General features: G+C 37.8%; 1 protein-coding gene across 1 annotated transcript in view; it reads left to right on the top strand.

The window, feature by feature from the left end:
- The first annotated feature begins 28 nt into the window (after nucleotides 1–28).
- Nucleotides 29–19,931, top strand: part of LOC124711672 (40S ribosomal protein S3a) — a 38,049-nt gene continuing 18,146 nt past the window's right edge. Inside the window, exons 1-5 of the mRNA XM_047241866.1 lie at nucleotides 29–182; nucleotides 13,212–13,315; nucleotides 17,161–17,357; nucleotides 17,446–17,571; nucleotides 17,879–18,040. Of these exons, the coding sequence (XP_047097822.1) occupies nucleotides 121–182; nucleotides 13,212–13,315; nucleotides 17,161–17,357; nucleotides 17,446–17,571; nucleotides 17,879–18,040 (651 nt within the window). The 5' untranslated portion in view covers nucleotides 29–120. The remainder of the gene's footprint in view (nucleotides 183–13,211; nucleotides 13,316–17,160; nucleotides 17,358–17,445; nucleotides 17,572–17,878; nucleotides 18,041–19,931) is intronic.

Raw genomic sequence — 19,931 nt, 5'->3', positions numbered from 1 at the left:
GTATCGATAGCACGACGATAGGCGGAAGGGGATTGTCTGCGACAGTGAAACTTTTTGACTCCATGTGCTGAGTCGAGCAAGAAGCTTCCGGCGACGTTCCTTCCAGTTGTACGTGAAATCATGGCGGTGGGTAAGAATAAGGGGCTGTCGAAAGGAGGGAAGAAAGGTGTTAAGAAGAAGATGTGAGTAAACATTATTGCGCTTGTCCCTTTGATGTTGTTATGATGGTTGTGGTTATTTCATTAATATGTCTGTGCGTTTTAGTGATTAATCGATGGACGTTGATAATTCTTCAAAGCGTGGATATGCTTGTTCCTGTAAGTGAATTATTGCGTTGCTGGGATGTTTTGTTTTATTTTTGCTCATGGTGTTTAGCGTTTGTATTAATATATCGGTTCGATTAGTAATTAAATTTTAGGTAAAACGGAATGGTTTCATATCTTAAACACTTGCATAGTGTAACATGGAGAACAGCATGAAGTAGATCAAATACTGGTACACTGAATTGCTCCTTCTTGTCAGAATTACTCCTACAGTATGTGAATTAAGACAGTGAAAATCATTTTCCTTTCAGTATTTGTAAAAATATCGTAAGCAATGGATTCTTCACCGCTAATTTAATCTGTGAACGAATGTGCCTGTGGATTTTAAATACATCGTCAAGCATATGACAAGATGGTTTTTTGAACCCCACACAAAATTCTAATTATTTCCCCTTCTACCAGGAACGCGTATTGTCTAGGTCATCAGTCATCTCAGAATATTATCCTGTAGGACGTTCGTGAACGAAAAAGTGAAGTATATTTACTCGTTTCGTGTCCAAAGAACTTTAGAGCCAGTGCAAAACTTGATAATAACTTTATTTACAGTTTTTCTCTTGTGGTTTCATTTGTTTCCTTGACGATCTGCAAAATGTACGAATCCAGCCTCTCAATTCACATAAACTGATAGTTAACAGAACAAGATCGGTAATGGGCCTCATGATGTAACCTTAGCCTACACAACACCTGTTGTGATTTCTCACCAAGCATTATGGTGTCTGGCCTTGTATCACTTTAACATTCTGTTGTAGCTTTCCACTCATTAGAATTCGTGATTTGGGAGGAAGATATGTACATGTCGAATCATCAGGAATCTTAAGCTTCAGTGTGTTGGCCTAGTTCTGTAATTTTGTGTTCGGATGTGTCGGTATTACTTCAGCTTTTCGCAGTGAGGTAATGAAATATTTCTCGTGTGTATTTGCTCAAAGATGTAGTGGTCCGTGTCTATTGGATTTACAGCAAATTACCTGATGCCAGTCACTGTACTTGGTTGCAGGCATAATCAGTTCTATTCAGGAATGACATAAGACAGCAGTTTGATAATCACTGGTGCATAAAGACTTTCATTAGGGTCTTCACCTAGTACATTATGTTCCTCCATTGGATTAACTGAGGTGGAAGATGCTGCTCTGTTGATTCGTAACTGGCAAAATTTTACTTCAGACAGGAGCTGTGTAGTGTGCTGTTGTTGGCAACGATGGTCGGTGAAGTAAATAACTAATGCTGTTCCTGCTCTCTGAGAGGTTCTTGTATGAAGTTCTTCGTTAAGTGAACATTTCATAACAAGATGTTTGGGATAATAAGAATGTCATATAATTCCTAGCATTCGACATTCATTGCCAACATCGTAACACCATGTCACTGCTGCCGTAAGGAAAATTTAACCCTGGTAATCAAACCTTGTTTTAACTGTCCTAGACCACAGGACATGCTGCATGTCAGTATGTCACCACATTTAAAATTTCGTATTCAAATTTGTTGGCTTAGCCAAAATTTCATTCTAACATAACACAGACTTTGGCTTTGCTATGGAAATCTGTCACCATGATTTACATTCTGAAAACTACTGCAGATGGAAGAGAGATGTTGTCAGCTTTCTTCGTTTGTGCACTTAGCATAGTTTACACTGAATTGAATGAATGTGAATGAGCATTCTTCATAATGTACAGTATATGCTAGCAGAGTGCAAGAAAACACTCTTTGGCGAAGTTCAGTTCACATTTCCATGTGTTTCTTCAGGTTTTCTGGGTATCGGTCATTCAGTGAACTATCAAAAGAAGTCATTATATACTTCCAATCAGGTGAGAGCAGGGTGAATAAGCTCAAGCTTTGTATTTATTTTTATTGAAAAGTAACAACACAATGTTGCTTGTGGGTAAAGTCTGAATCTGTGTACTATTCTGATTAAAAATATATGGAAGATCTGATCATTCTCAGTGTGACTATAACTGGTTACATAGCTGAAATGCCACTCTTTGTAGCTTGTGTGGTGGGTTGTATGTACAGGCACATTTCATTAATCATACTTAGACATTAACTTCTTTGAATTTATTCTACACAGTCCTTGGAACAGCTGTGTATGTGACTTTGGATGTGGGGAACTAGGCCTATTTGAAGTATATGAACTATTCAAATGTGAAACAATTTTAATGTAAATGTCTCCCATTAATAATCAGTTTCAGTACTGTTATTTCTTAAGGTTATGTTGCTTGTCTACAATATTTCCCTCTTCAGTTATATTTGGAAACTAATGAAGTTTTGGAATAATGTTAAGGAAACCTGGACCTTGTAATCTGCGCCCCCCCCCCCCCCCACCCTCTTCCATCTGTTCTCCATATTAAGCAATGCCCAGTCCAAGTAATTAATAAACAGTTGTGTTGAGATGCCTGCTGTTCTTGTCTGGGATCTGATTCTTGAAGTTGAAAATCTACTATCAGGTCCTCATGGTAGGTTCGAACTAAATAATTTGAAAGATTGTTGTTGCAGAATTTTTTACATAAATACATTTTCCACAGACTTTCTCACATTTTAGTGCTTCATATGATATTTTGATTTTTCACATTAACAAAGCCGAAATTACATTATTTGCACCCATTATATAGAAATGTCCGATCACATCAGAGGCAAGCTTACAACTCTCTCTCTGTGCGGAAATAACAATATTCCATACGGTTTACAATTTTTCTTAACAAATGAATTCCCACTAGTTTTCATTACATTATTAATTTTGATTATTATTCCATAAATGAATACAGAAATACACATAGTAAGCAGTACAGGATTGTATAATTAGTAATTGAAACTTTAAGTGTGTAAATAATTCATAATTTCAGATGTTTGTATTAAAAAAATAATTTTATCTTTACGTTCAGAACTAGTACTTATTGATTGTAACATAGAAACTAAAATGTTTTATAAAGTAATTCTTTTTATAAATTTTAGTTTGAAATATAGCATACTGTGAATAAAATTGAGTTTTTAGAAAAGCAACTAAGATAATTTAATCAGTCTAAAATTCAAAAAATGATATTGATAACAACTACTGTTCAGAAGGAGTAATTCTAGAGGATGATGTCCCGTTACAGTGTGCGATCTGATTTTAAATTAACTGCCTCTAAGAACTTCACTCTGGTGTCCAAATTTAGACACGTAGGCGTACACTCTTCTTTCCTTACACTATTCTGCTTGCTTTGTCAAAATCAGCGCAGTCGTCATGCTGACATATCTCGTCAATCACAGTGTGGCATCATGGCTGTTAGTAGCAAGTGAAACCTGTGGGGCGATCCTGCCAAACTCTTCCAGATACCATTTCTGGGTTTGACATGCCATGTTCTCTAATTTTCTCTTCCATTACTTCCTGCTGTGGGCTTTCAAATTATAAAAAAGTGTGACCCTCAACTACGTACCCACTGACTCCTGGCAGGTTTCATTGTTTAAGGGCTGTGATATGTTGTTGCCGCATTACAAATCCAATATTGCTGCGTCTACAGTATACAATATGAATATACATATGAATTGAATGTTCATAGGTTCCTCTCACTCGGCAATTGCGCATGTAACATAGAAATTTATAAATGAAAGGTTGCAATTAAATAAAATCTGCAGGTACTTTCTTAACGACTTTAAATGATTAGTACAATAGTAGAAGTACTTTTGAGAATGTGGTATATTTCTGCAAAACACTTATTGGTGTTGATGGTCCAGCAATTAAATAAAATATAAGTTGAATATCTGGGAAACGATAGATTCCTACTGCACGTGATTAGTTATGAACAACAACAACATAGCTCTAGACATTCACTTCACTGTAGAAGCCACGGAAAGCTCACAAGTGCACAAGTCGGCACTCCAAAGTATTTCTATCAGCCGCGACCACGTGCAAACCGCTCCACACTCTGTCTCTGCCGCAACCGTGTGTCGTGCCGTCACATCCAGAATCCCGGTGTCCTGTGTGTAGCGTCCAGAACTCCTCTGTCCTCTCTCATACTGTTCTACTTCATCCAGTCTCCCCATTCACGAGCACTGTGATTGGCTAGATCACTCCCATGTGTTCAAGCCAACGCACATTCACAAACATAATGAAACACTTTCGAAATACTGGATTTACATTTAAATAACTTGAAATTAAATAAATATTCCTACAGCTGGACCAGAAACACGCCCTAACACACGTTATTAAATACATAAACAAATCAAATACACACATATCAAAGGAATAGCAAGCAAAAGTAGGACAGTAGCCTAACGTCTCTGTGCTTTAAAAAAACACAGTAAATAATTGACCAATTTCTTAAGGAATAGCATGTATCAGATACAAAGACATAGATGAATATGTTTATAAGCATGCTGCTACTGTTTTTTGTGTCACTGGAGTACTTATGGTCTGACGCGATCAATAGTGATCGGCCACTTTGATCTCCAATAACTCGTGTACTGTTAAAGTTACATGCCTGTAATTTATGCCAATTTAGGTTTACACTAATAGCTTTCTAAGGACATGTTGATTGACAAAATCGGATGAACCATTTAGATTTTGGAAATTCGTTGTTGGGTGTTACTTGTATAATTTAGTCAAATACTAAACTTTAAACTAATAAAGATATTGAAAATATGATTACACCATCAGAATCGTTGTGCAAATAATGGTAACATACGTGTTTCTTCTTAAGGTATCATGATTTCTGTGGCTATTATTAATTTCTATATGAACAGTGAAATGTCTGCCATTGTGGTTTCGCAAAGTCTGCCATATCTGGCCCTCCTGGCATGTCTCCTTCGACACAGCATCACCATGGAATTCCCAGCCACGGTGTCGGCCTGGACTCCAGCTAACACTCTGCACCATGTGGCTGCCGCGGCCCGCCGAGAGGCCCCAGTGCAACCACGCCAACTCCGAACTTAGAATATTTCCAGGGCACCACAATTCGCCCATTAAATCAACGGAGCAAATGCTTGTTTATGGGTACAAGTGAATGGTAGTGAACACAGATGAATGACCTGGAAGTGCTCATTCAAATGTGTGTGCTTCCATCACATGATGTAAAGGAGCCTTATGACATCACATGCCACATTGTTACAGGATGATGTCAGCATCTAATATTGCTATGATCAGTTACTCCCTTCACGTTAGCTCACATTAATACGATCTACTCATTTTGGGTCTTTGCCTTGATCATTTCTTACTTCTTGGACTCCAAACTGAAGAGGGAAGATGCATATTTCCACTTTTGTCTAACTTACGTATAGTATTAATATATCGAAGAAAATAATCAGTTTTTGAAAATATAACTTAATTGACTAGACAAAAATCTACTCATTAAGAAGTGGCAGGAGAAATATAAGGTTAAGTAAATGAGCAAGCTTTCGGTGTCTTTGGTTCCTTTTGACAAAAGGAGTGGAAGGAAGAGGGATGAAGGAAGGACTGTTTAGGAAGTGAGGAGAGTTCAGAAAAGTCACCCAGAACACAAGTCAGGGAAGACCTACTGAACAGGATGAGGAGGTAGACTGTGGTTGGAGACTGCACAGAACTCAGATTTAAAAACCTGAGAGCTTAAAGATGGAAGGTACGGTAATAAGCAAGGCCCTATCTTCCACCTGTAAGCTCTGACTTTCATACCTCTTCCAGTGCAGTCTCCAACAACCAGTCCTTACTTCTCATCCTATCAGATAGTCTCCCCTGACTAGGGTTCTGAGTGCCCTTTCTTAACACTCCACATTTCCTAAACCTCACCAGTGCTGTTCCTTTATCCCTCCTCCTTCCCCTTCAAGCCTTCTGCTAAGAGGAGGAGTCACTGGCTCCAAAAGCTTGCTAGTGCTTGGTAAGTAGATTTTTTGTCTCCATTTATATTGTATGCAGATATTCTATTTAGCATGGGGATTGTAATGATCCAGCTGCAGTGTGTGTTAAATCTGGCTTCACGTTGTGTGACAACAGATATCTGGAAAAATTTGTTTGTGTTAGAAACATTTACCACTATGCTAGCCCAGAAAGTTTTTGTTCAGACCATATAGGCCATTTGTTACAAAGAATTGAAGGCTTCATTCTTCTTCTGCTTCGTTAGGACCCTTCAGGATCATATGTGGCGTGTTTTGCACATCTTTCTTCCCAATACCTTCTCATTCTCTCGCTTCTTCTGGTTCGTTCTTCTTCTGTTAGGATAAGTTTGATTTTGCTGTCCAGCCACCAGTGACCATCTGTAGCAGTTCCGCCTGCTTTTTAGTTCTTGAGTGTGTTGTCCTTGGTGTCGATGTACTGTGCTACACTGGCTGAAAATGGGGTTTGTAATTTGGACACTGACTACTGTAAATAATGTAGCCAACATGTGTGTTTAGCTGTAGTTTACTTTCACTTTGCAAACCCCTCCCCTCCGAATAATAGTTATTTTTCCAGTGCACTATTATTGAACTTTCGTAAACCTCATTAATAGTTTGCAGGTGAACCTCCACATACTGCTACAATAGTTTTCTGTTGAACCTCTACGAGCAGTAAAAACATAACCACATAGTTCAGTCCTTCAGATGAATTGAACAGTCACTGTCATTGCTTTAACACGTGGCCTATTGGTGTAACACTTATTTCACTGTAAAGTTGATACATTGTCATTCTAAGCAACACAGGTTCCTCGTCTGAAACTCGGCTGTGAACTGACTGTCTTGTGACCAAAAATCAGGCCCATATACAGGGATAACACAATGTCTTGCCCTGATTTTTTTTTTTTTAAGACCACTTACATTAGTAAACCTCAACGTGTGCTCACTTGGTAGCTTGGAGAATGTTAAGAGGCGGTATTCCAGTTCCCACCAGGTGTTTCATAACATGTTCTGTTACAGTACCCACAGCAGCTTGTGTCTTAGCCTTCAGTTCGTTGGCGTCAGCAACTGGTGTGACGAAGACTCTGTCCTTGATACAGCCCCAGAAAAAAAGTCAAGGGGCGTTTCTGGAGAGCGGGTGGCCAGGGTGTTAGACAGTTCCTTCCAACCCACCGATCTGGACATTTATCCATTCTCCAGACATTATGCCCCTTAACTTTTTTGGTGGAGCTATGTCAAGGACAGAGTCTTCATCACACCAGTTGCTGACGTTGACGAACTGAAGGCTAGGATGCAAGCTGCCGTGGGTACTGTGACAGAACATGTTACGAAACACCTGGTGGGAACTGGAATACCGCCTCAACATTCTCCAAGCTACCAGGGACCATACGTTGAAGTTTAATAACTTAAGTGGTCTTAAAAAAAAAAACTAGTAACACTAACCTATGTAACGGCATCAAATGTAAATTATTGTCAAACAGTTATTCTTTAATAAATTGTAATAAGCAGGGCAAGACTTTGTTCTCACCTTGTATATGCTTACAATAATAGGGGCCGAAACCACACATTGGTTGAAGTTTAATTTACAGAAATTACAATTGAAACTTAACTTATTAAATTAACTGGATGTATTGAAAAATTGCGTCTTTATAACAGTTTCTTCTACTACAACACTTAGGCCAAATTATTCGTTTGAATCATGAAATTAAGTTTTGTCAAAAGTAGTGTTTGTGTAATGATATTTCTTAATTACTTTAGAATTAATTCAGGGCTGGTTTTGCTATTATGTTTTTGAATAAAGCCAAATAGATACTTTAAGATTTCTAGTATTTCATTTTCCAAATGTTTATAATTAGTATAGAATTTATATTTGTTCATATGTCAACAACAGAATTAGTTATGAAACAATCACAGATTTTGCCCTATAACAAAAGATACTAACTAGGCATAGTCAAAATAAATCAGAAAATCAATTACATACATAAATCTAAGCACAAAATTAGATCTGGTGTTATATTCTTTAAAACTGAGTGCCAATCTTTTTCTTTTATGAAAATGCAGATAATATTCACATGAAAAAATGAGTTCTAAGGAGGCAGATGGCAATACAAGAGGGGAATTAATTATCCCAGCTTGCTTTGTCACACATCCACCAACCCTTTAAACTTCTCCCTGTCATGTACTACTGCTTGCAGATTTGATTCTCATTGTAAGGGCCTGGGAACTTCCTGTAGAATTGTTGAATAGTTTTCTACGGATTCCTTGACATCTTTGGGCAGAGTTTTTTTCAAGTGCTTTCATATGGGAGCTGTAGTGCTGTTGCATGTCCCATTCAGTGTAATAACATAATTTGAATAACTATTGGAATTTGCGCAGCTGAATAAGTATTAAGGAGGAGAAAAGGACATTTTACTAATAACTATATTTGCACATTCAAGAACAAAAAATTTACAGCGAACACAGCAGAATAATTAGTGCACACAGTGTTAGACAATGCCAAAGAGGTTTTGCGCTGACACACACGAAATATATTGTTCACACAATTCCAACACCCCTCCTTGAACTTATATTTTGTGTGTTGCTTCCACAAGATAAACCAAATAGACCCACAATCTTCTCAAACTTCTCCCTTTCCAAGGGTTTGGTCAAAAGGTCAGCTAACATGTCTTCTGTGCGCAGATAGTCCACGGCAATGTTCTGTCGCTCTATGTGGTCCCGAATGAAATGGTGCCGTATATCAATATGCTTTGTCCTAGCACTAGTAACATCATTTGTCACAGGAGATGGTTGTAGGTTCCTCAATTAAATTGGATTCTATTTCACTTATTAATGTTCGTAGCCATAATGCTTCCTGTGTGGTGTAAGATTGTGCCATATACTCGGCCTCTACGGTGCTCAATGCAACAGTTTTTTGCTTTTGACAGGACCATGATGTGAGGCCCCCCATTAATTTAAAACGGCAGCCAGTGGTGGAGTATCGGTCTCCCAATTCACTCCCCCAGTCCGCATTGCTATATCCCTCTAGTTTTGCGTTACCATCTCTATGGTATTTTAGCTCATAGTTTGAGGTTCCTCTTAGGTATCGGAATATCCTCTTTACAGCTTTCCAGTGCTTTTCCTTTGGGTCTCTGCAATATCTGCTCACTGCATTGGTGGCAAAAGCAATGTCGGGTTGTGATGTTTGAGACAAATATAAGAGTCCCTACTGCTTCTAAATAAGGAACATTCTTGTCACATTCCACATCAATCTCATTTACACTTAACTTCACTCCTACTTCCATTGGAGTACTTATGGGTTTGCAATCACTCATGCCAAATTTCTTTAATATTTTTTCCGTGTATGATGATTGACTTATCCTCAATTCTTGTCTTTCTTCATCCTTAGTAATCTGCATACCTAAATAACGTTTGACTTCTCCCAAATCATGCACCTTAAACTTGGTTTGCAGCTGTTTCTTGAAAATTCTCATTTGGCCTTCACTTTCAGTCAGGATAAAGAAATCGTCCACCCATATCGCCATTATTATTATTTCTTCTTTTCTCCCTTTATAGTAAATGCTGGGATCTGCCTTGGATTGCTTCATATTCATATTTATTAGAGTTTCATGTAGACATCGATTCCAGCAACGTCCATAAATACTTTTTCTCAAACGCCAAATCTTTTTACTTTCTGATCTGGTTTTTATGGCTTCCCTTGGTGGAATGACATATATCTCCTCCTCCAATTTCCCATCCATATGATGAATTATTAAATTTCGTTTTACTGCCAAGGCTAAAAGATATCTCAATGATGCATACTTGACTACAGGTGAAAAAGTTTCTTCATAATCTACCCCTTGTTTTTGTGAATATCCTTTTACAAGTCTTGCTTTGTATTTTGATGATGAGCTTTCAGCATTCTTCAAATTGAATACCCATCTTGCCTGCAGTGGTTTCTTATCTCCTGGTATATCTACCCATTCAAAGGTTTCATTCTGATATAAAGATTCTAATTCTCTCTTCATCGCTTCTTTCCATTCTTGAGAGTTTGGGCCACTCATTGCTTCTTCTGCTGTTCTTGGCTCATCATTAAAAGACTGTGCTGTATACATCTCAAAATCTGGATATTCCTTTGGTTTTGGTACACGAGAAGAATGCCTTACATTGTTTTCTTCATTTTTTTCATCCTCTAACTCATTGTCATCATAAGTTGTATCCATTGGTCCTTGGCTGTCGTCTTCCTCTTCTTCACTTTCTATTTTCTCACACAAGGTTTCACCTTCTGAACTAAGTGCAGTTGACTTAGTGGTTCTGCTCTCTGAGTCCTTTCTATTTTCAAAGAATATTACATCTCTACTTGTGACAATCTTTTTAGTCAATGGATCCATTAATCGGCAGCCCTTTGAATTTTCACAATAGCCTACAAAAATATACTTTTTAGCTTTCGGATCCCATTTTCCTCTTGGCTGTTTTGGAATATGTGCCATTGCATCACACCAAAAAACCCTTATATTGCTTAGATTAGGTTTCTTTCTTATCCATATCTCATAAGGGGTTCTATTCTTTAATGCTTTTGTAGGTGATCTATTATTCAAATATACAGCTGTTGACACTGCCTCTGCCCAAAAATCTTTGGATAATTCAGCGTCAGTCGTCATGCTCCTTGCTTTCTCAACAATGGTCCTATTAGCCTTCTCAGCAACCCCATTTTGAGATGGGCTGTACCTTATGCCTGATTCCCTTTTCTGCCAAAAGTTTCTTCAATTATCAGACCTGATGATCTTGATCTTTTTTCCCGTCCACCTTTCAACCATATTGCAATATTCCTCCAAGATATATCTCACTTGGTCTTTAGAACTAAGAAAATAAACATGAGTATATCGTGAGTAATCATCAATAAACGTAAGAAAATAATTACTCCCACCCATGGATTCACACTCCATCGGGCCACATACATCTGTGTGGATTAACTGTAAGACTTCTGTGGATTTACTCTTACTAGTCTTGAAGGGTAACCTTGCTTGTTTTCTCTTTATGCATGTCTCACAAGGATCTTTGGACACACTAAAATTCTGTATTCCCTTTACCATATCCTTTATTATAGACATACTCTTTCTATTTAGATGTCCAAGCCTCCGGTGCCATAAAAAACCTTCTGCTGAATATACTGAATCACTAACATTTTTATGTTTACTGTCAATGGTATCCAACTTAAAAATACCCCTTTTGTTACTTGCTGTAGCTACAACTTCACCACTTCCACTAATTACTCTTGCACCCTGCATGTCAAAAGTGACTGTATTTCCTTTCTTCACAATTTCCCTATAGGCAGCAGGTTAGTTGCCACATTTTCCACATAATGAACATTGTGTGTTGTAACCATATCTGATTCACCATTTACACTTACATGTAGATCTAGTTTCCCAGCCAGGTGACACCGGAGCTTGTTGCCATCAACAGTAGATATTCCCATATGAGTCTTATCTTTGATGTCATAAAGAAGTGATTTATCTTTAACAATATGCACAGATGCACCTGAGTCTAAAATCCATTCCATATCACGATTACTCATCCCACCAAAAGAATAAAAACATGAGTGCCTTACCTTTGTTATTGGTCCTTCTCTCTGGGCTATCAGTAACGTACCTCTTTTGCTGAGTGTCTGATCTTGGGCTTACTTTTTCTTCGCACTGAGACACAATATGTCCCATCTTCTGACATTTATAGCACCTCACCGGTTTCTTCTTTTTGTTTTTTGAGTTGAGAGCAGACGCACCTCCTTCTCCAAGGTACAACAGCTTGGAGCACTCTTTACGTCCTGCAGGATTTTCACCGTAACACTGTCGCCTGTGATTGGTATACCCGAGCTTTCAAGTCCTATAATCATAGGTGCATACCTTTCGGGCAGTTCTGCCAACAGCAATGTTCCTATCCATTCGTCAGCGATCTCGAATCTGATGTTTCTCAGTCGGTTCGATGTGGTTATTATTTTGTTAACGTATTCGTCTACACTCTTGCATTTGTCCAGATGAGTGGTAATTAAATCGCGTAATAATCCTACTTTTCTCGTAAGACCACCATCCTCGAATGCACTTCGTAAATTGTTCCAGGCTTCTTTCGCTGTAGCAGCTTTGTCAACGTGAACATAATTCACCGAATCAATCAGTAATATTAATTTTGATTTTGCTTTCCTATCTTTATTTGAATAATTCTGATCTGTGGATTTCATTGTCCCATCTACCGCGTCCCATAGGTCGTCTAAACGTAAATACGCTTCTACTGCGAACTTCCAGGTTGCATAGTTTTCGCGACCTATAAGTCTTTCAATCTGTGGAATTTGTGCCGCACTCATTCTTAACGGTAACTTGCTTTCTATTGCCGTAAAGAACACCGAAAAACAATGCGGAAAAAAAATTGTGATCGTCTTGTAAGGATAACTCGCAGTTCACGTAAATTGGAACTTTTCCAATACTTTCTCCCTACTATTTTATTGATATACTTATTCCAAATGGAGCCTGGGCCCATAACCTATTGGAATTTGCGCAGCTGAATAAGTATTAAGGAGAGAAAAAAGGACATTTTACTAATAACTATATTTGCACATTCAAGAACAAAAAAATTTACAGCGAACACAACAGAAGAATTAGCGCACACAAAAAGTGTTAGACAATGCCAAAGAGGTCTATTTTACACAGTGCACTTTGTGCCAACACACACGAAATATATTGTTCACACAATTCCAACAATAACTGTTTAGTAGTAGTTGCACAATGGTTACATACTTACAGATGTTTTACCTGTGGGTATTGTTTGAGAGTGTTTACTGCCCTCAAATTTTGACCTTGGTGAAACTGCAGTGTATCACAGCCCAAGGTCCAGATTAGGATGAGGGGTGGTAACTCGGTAGAGAGTTTGTGAAGTCAGCGAATGTGAATACGAAATTATAGATGTGATGACATACTGCTCTCTGTAGCTGGTCACAAATGATTTTGAATGCTTTGAGCTGAGGTTGTTCACCCCATACACCCTGTATTTTTAATTTAAAGCAGTTCCTTTCTGTTCTTATTGACATTTTAACTCCTTATTGTGTACCCATTTCAGTGTAGATCCATTCACAAGAAAAGACTGGTATGATGTTAAGGCACCATCTATGTTCACTGTCCGCCAAGTTGGCAAGACTCTAGTCAACAGGACACAAGGAACAAGTAAGTGGAGTAACTTATTTCTACATATTTTCATACTACTATTTTTTTACCTTCTATAAGTATAAGTGTGGGTAAGATACTGTTAACATAAAACTATGACAACTTGCAGGGTAACTGTTATGTAATATGTCATAGTTAGGTGCGTGTGACAAGCTTGTTTTAGAAATTTCCTCAAATGTTAAGTTAGCCATAGGTATACCCAGGCCACTGAAACTTTGCACTTTGCATATACATTTAGAGTTAGCAGCATAACGGTGTAACAAGTGGAGAACAAGAAGCATGAGTAACTAGCCGTGAACCAATCCTGGGATGGTAGTTGCTTCTGGTCGGGACACCAAAGCTCCCACGTTGCTGGCTTTGTTTGGTGTGAACATAAACAATGTGCATTGTGTATGGTTTCTACTGTGGGCTTACATTGTACTGTCCTTTATTTCGTCGTGGTTTAGAAAATTCTGATAGTCAAGAAAACTTAAGTACTTTGCATAAAGGTGTGCCACTAGGCAGTGAGGTACTAAAGTTACTAGAGAGATCTAGTGAGTTTTACGAGCAGGAGAAAGAACATGTTAGTATTAAAGGACAGCCACCAGTTTCTGCCAATAAAGTTTTTGGAGGAAACATCATCATCTCTCAGAATTAGTGCAAAAACAATAGTAAGAGAGGGAGTGTAATCACACATGTTGAAAGATGTAGACACGAACTGTATTGATTCAGAGGTGTCTGGATTGTATTATATATTTTTAACGACTCGGTGAAAGAACAACAAATCAGCCTCACCCTACCACCAACTTTTAAGATTCTTCCAAAACAGGTACAATTTGCAGGCATATTTATGCTTATTACTGCAGGAAATACAGAAAAGCGTATCCTATGGTAGCACCAAAGTTACTACTGCCATTAGAAGAAAGTGAACTTCTCAGGGATGGGAAAAGTCAGTAAAAGTTGTTGAAAATTATAAATTTCCACCACAAAGCGGTAGACTAACATGACGTCTTGTTGGAAAAGGCATATATTGTTAATGGTTGAAGCATATTTTTGCACAAAATTGTTGGCTAACACATTCATTTGATTTGTTTTTGTGATGACCATGAAGACAGATTTGGTGTCGATTCAGACTACGACGACGATGGGGAGATGGATGAAATTGTGCCGTTGTCGCCGTAAAATGATGAATGAAAAGCAATGAATATCAGTTATTTATTGCATTGTTGCCATTATAAAAATGTAGGGTGAGATGTTAAGATACAGGTTATTTATTTTGTAAACCATATACCATATTGGTTAGCATTGTCATAGCAAGTCAAAAACAAATTCGTATATATACTGTTGTTGCTCAATAGCTTACACTTGAGAGAGAGAACAGAAAACTGTATCATCTGCTTTGTGTATAGAGGCAGTTGTTGCAACTTTGCTGTCACAGTATTGCCAGCATAACTTGACGTAATGTGGACTGTCACGTGCAATGTTTTCTGGCACAGGTATAGAATAAATGCTTGAAATAATTGTGTAATGAAATTTAAAAAAGTGTAAATCAAAGAAAAGTGTATCAGAAGTGAGATTAGCAATGTAGTTAACAATAAATTGGGGACAGTGTACTTCAGTTATTGATTAGTAAGGTGCTCCAAATATTGTTTTTTTTTTATATTGCCACAGAAATGAATTCTGTGAAAGAATTTACCTCAATAAAAAGCAAATAAAGAAGCTACTTAACCAGTAGGAGTCTTTTGGTGAATTATTCACAAAATATGAACTGAGCAAGTCAAAACACACAGGGTGTATGTGACCCAGGAGACCCGGGAAAAACCTGGGAAAAACATAGTTCCGGGATTTTTTGTTTGTTTTTTAGTTTTCAGTTAATTTTTTGTAATTTTGACTGGTAAGAAATAATACTCTAACAAAGGATATTACTGCATCCTGCTACAGCAGAATAATACTGCAGCAATAAAACATGAATGAATGATAGGGGAAAAAAACTTTAGTTGCAAAGGAAATGCGCCATGTACACAAGAAAACAGTGCTTGTAGAAGTGTCGGCCAGTAGCAAAGTGTGTCAAAGGCTTTAGGAAGACTACACAGTGCTTCATAACAACAAATTGCCTCCAATGAGCATGACGTCGTAACTGTTTACATTAGATTTGTGAGTAGTTGCGAGTGGGGCCGTGCACATGCGCAGTTGTCGCACATGTTCCTTCTCCCGCTTCTGCCTACAAAAGTGTGGCTGTTAGCTGTATAAGCAAGTTGCTACCTGGAAAAATTTTACTGGTGCCCGCAAGCTGCCATATTCACTGGGAGCAAACTGGGGTGTCTGCCTCAGGCGGCAATTTCAGTCCAGCGTTAATCGCCTTGCAGAGCAATGAAGTTAATTTTTGTCGGTTTGCTGAAGAAATATGGCATTATTAATCTTTTTGGCTGAGGCAATATTATATGTGAAAGCTCTGTTTTTCTTGTAGTAACACTGTTTATTTGAAACGAAGTGTTTAATTCCACACTATTGGCCAGTTTAAACTGTTCACTGCATTTCAAAAGGGCATGTTTTCATCTTCTAGTACGTATGGCGTTATGCCATAATAAAGAACCAGAAATGAGATAATACAGTACTGGTACTCCCAAGAAAATTTACATCCGAATCTAGACATACGAATGTGCACTTAAGCTGAATTATGCATTTTAGTATGGTTCATGAAATTCCTCTGATGTCTTGTTTTTTTTATGTCATAATGTAAGATCTTTTAATGTTTTACACATACGAGCATACGGGCTTCCTGCGTCATCGTAGCTGCCCAAGCGCGGTGACGCCTGTTATCTGGCTCTCTGGCAACTGTTAAAATGAACCTCTTTCTAACAGGTCGCGGGAAAATATTGCGAATGATTGATTGAAAAGCTTTACTTTCAAAGTAAATTTCATTTTACGCAAGATGAACTAAGTGCGAGACTGTGCGATGAATTTCTTAAATAACAGAGCATTTGACTCTCATTTAAAAATAAACTATTTGAGGATGACCATTTAGAAAAAATTTTGAGCCAAGAAGATCCGACATTTGTCGGTATTAAAAATTTCACTGACACATTTATGTGATGACGTTTTTTGCGCGCGTTACACTTTAAGATACATTATACATGAAAGTTTAGCTTCTCTTGCAGCTTAATAGTCGTCGAGGCAATATTATATGTGAAAGCTCTGCTTTCCTTGTAGCAACACTATGTATATTAATTTACACCATTAACTTTTCCAATTTGTGTGTAAGCGCTGCTTAACAGTGATAATGCTATTTGCTGACTATATCACAGGTCCTAAGCTCTGAATATCTGCTTAATTGGCTGGCGAGATCACGTGACATGAGGTATGACTGGCTTACAAAAGCACGTCGCAATCTCAATTTCAATTCTTCGGAAAATAACATGCGGTGTTTGGTGGAATTCGAATTTATACTTTCGTAATACAAAAATAAGCCAAATACATTATCTTTTTTCTGAGGTTAGTTTTCTATTGGGCTGAGAAATTCTACGCTGGTGTATAAAACCATAACCATTCAAAGGATTGATCAGTTTTACGGGTCCGAGAAAAAATAGAATGCCACTTAACACGGAAAAAGTGTATTTCCACCCGGGAGAAAGTGTGTTTTCAACTGGGGAAAATCCAGGAATTTTTTTCCTTGTCCGCCTATACTCCCTGAACACAGTTCTCAAACACTAGATTGAAAAGCAGTTACTTGTTTGAGAGAGAGGTTTTAAACAGTTTGTAATGGGTGAAAACTGATCTAATACCATTTTTGTAGTGTGCATACACCATGCTGATTATTTCTTGCCCCTTGTGGCTATAATCTATTTCTTAAAATCAATTACTTTCAGAAATTGCATCTGAAGGTCTGAAAAACAGAGTGTTCGAAGTGTCGTTAGCTGATCTGCAGAATGACGATGATGGTGAACGCTCATTCCGAAAATTCCGCCTCATTGCTGAAGATGTGCAGGGAAGATATGTGCTTACAAATTTTCATGGAATGGACCTAACCACTGATAAGCTTAGGAGTATGGTAAAGAAGTGGCAGGTAGGTCTGAAGTTAACTTTGTGTCTGTATTTTATTAGTGCAGTGAAATATTCACAGAACTTAGATTGAATAATTTTCCTCTTTACAGACATTGATTGAAGCTAATGTTGATGTGAAGACAACTGATGGATATCTTCTGCGTGTGTTCTGCATTGGCTTCACAAATAAAGACCAGATGTCCAACAGGAAAACCTGCTATGCCCAGCATACTCAAGTAAATATATTTAATTACAGAAACAAAACTATTCTACAGTGTGGTTGATGGTAAAACAATTTAGTCTTCGTATTAACAAATTTACTTCTGATGGTCCTTAAGCACAATTCAGTTCTATGCAAGAAACTGCTTAGCATGGCATGCAATTTAAATGCAGCAGTAGTGTCTGAAAAACCATATGAGGTTGTGTTAGTAGTTATTTGAGAAGTACAGGCAATTATATATATACAGAATGAGTAATCAGTCACTTAATTATTGCCAATTTTATTTAATATGCATATTTCTGATTTATGATGATAATTTGCAGGTCCGCGCAATCCGGAAAAAGATGGTAGAGCTTATCACGCGTGATGTGGCACAGAGTGATTTGAAGGAAGTCGTCAACAAACTCCTTCCTGATTCTATTGCGAAAGACATTGAAAAAGCGTGCCAGGGTACTTACCCTCTCCATGATGTGTATATTCGTAAGGTGAGTTCTGAAAATAATTCAAAATTGTGTATTGTGAATGTAATCTGCTTTATTTGAAATGTATTTGTGATTGATGTGTAATGGGCACTAAGGCGACTGAAGGTTTTTCTCATCTATAACTTCTGATCAATTCCTTAAGTCATTCAGTCAGGCAGGTGTTTCGTGAATAGAATGCCGAAGAACCGATTGCAGCTGTGAAGTTGCAGCAATGAAGTTTTTTCTATCACAGACACTTCTTCTAGTAACAAGTATGTGATCTTGGAACGTTTGTAGTGAAAGTTTTTGCTTCGGTATGTTGGGCATATTTTCTGAGTTTGTGTTCAATGAAATTGATTCAAAATACAATGCGTCTGTAAAGTCACAGTGTAATTATGAACACTTGTTGTGGGCTAACAGAAATTATAGTATGATGATCAGTTGTATGCATGCACAGGTGATCAGTGAAATACAATGAACAGTGTAGCATCAGCAGAACAAGCCACGTCAGTCGTGATGTGGATGGTACAGAGGAAAGTTCAGTGTGTTCTGTGGCTAGCTAAATTTGAAATTGTTACCAATGTTAAGCATGAATGTTCTTGCATGTACAACAAAGCCACCACATAGAAATAACATCAATCGATGAATAAGGAATACTGGCAGTTTGTTGGACAAACTCTTCTCTTAGGCCTTTGGTAAGAGAAGATTCTGTAGAAGTTATATGGGATAACTACCAAAGGAACCCCCCAAAATCAGTGTGTGTATGTGCTCAAGAATTAAAAAGACTGCAATTAATAAGATTTCAAAGAAGCATCTCCTTTTTTGGGTTGCTATCATTCCAACTGATAGACTTAAACGATTCCAGTTTGTTACAGATATGCTTAATGAGATTGACCATGATGATAGGTTTATGGAGATGATTGTGTTTAGCAATGAGGTGGTCAGTCTGTCAGCCATGTGCATTGCTATAACTAGAGAAAATGAGCTTCTGAAAATCCTTGTGCCTACATTGAGTACAAATGTAACAACCTAAGGTGAAAGTGTGGTGTTCCCTGTCTCATGGTACTTAATACTGTATTCCCATTTTTTCGTGTGGGGTAACTTTTGAGATGTTAGAATTGTATGCAGAGCCACAGTTTCCAGAAGTTGCCATGTTTAAAAAAGGTGGCACTCCTCTACACTACCCTGCACACCAGTGTTTGAGTTTCTGATTACAAAATTCCCTTGGAGGTGGATAGGAAGGGCTGGTTTTAAGTCATGGCCACTACATTCCCCAGACCTAACACCATAAGATTTTGCATTTGATGTTACGTGAAGCAACGTGTTTAAATGTACTGACGTAAGTCATTTGAAACAGAACCACAGAGGCTTTTAACTCTGTTACATTAGGTATCCTTGCATTTGTGTTGTGTGGGATGAATTGAAACATCATTTAAATGTGTGTATGCCAACAAATTGAAACCATATTGAACTGTGCTGAAAAGGGAGGCACACTTGGAGAGTTTCTTTCATTTCAGTTTTGTTTCACATATCTTTCTTGTTTCATTGCTTTTGTGAGAGAGATTAAAACTGCACCATGGCTGTAATGACACACTTGTTATCTTGCACATTGCTTTTAGAGCATGTAGTGTCTTCGTAGTGTTAATTTTGTAAAACTTTTTCCTATCTAGCCGAAGTTTTTCTCGTAAATAGTTACCATTCCTGTATTGTTGAATTGAAAGATACATATTCCCTGCAGTATTGTCAACTGTAAGCAAATGATGCTTGAAAGGTCAAACCGTAGTGATGATAAAATTTTTGTGGTTGTCAGGTGATGTGCCAAATGGAATTTCTCTCTTGTTAGGTTACATTGAACTGAAATGTGTGATGTAATGAATATCTTATCTTAATAAACTCTCTGCATTTTTCCATGTTT

This window comes from Schistocerca piceifrons, chromosome 8 (assembly GCF_021461385.2).
Source record: "Schistocerca piceifrons isolate TAMUIC-IGC-003096 chromosome 8, iqSchPice1.1, whole genome shotgun sequence".
Lineage (NCBI taxonomy): Eukaryota > Metazoa > Arthropoda > Insecta > Orthoptera > Acrididae > Schistocerca > Schistocerca piceifrons.
This window is presented reverse-complemented; position numbering and strand designations above follow the sequence as displayed.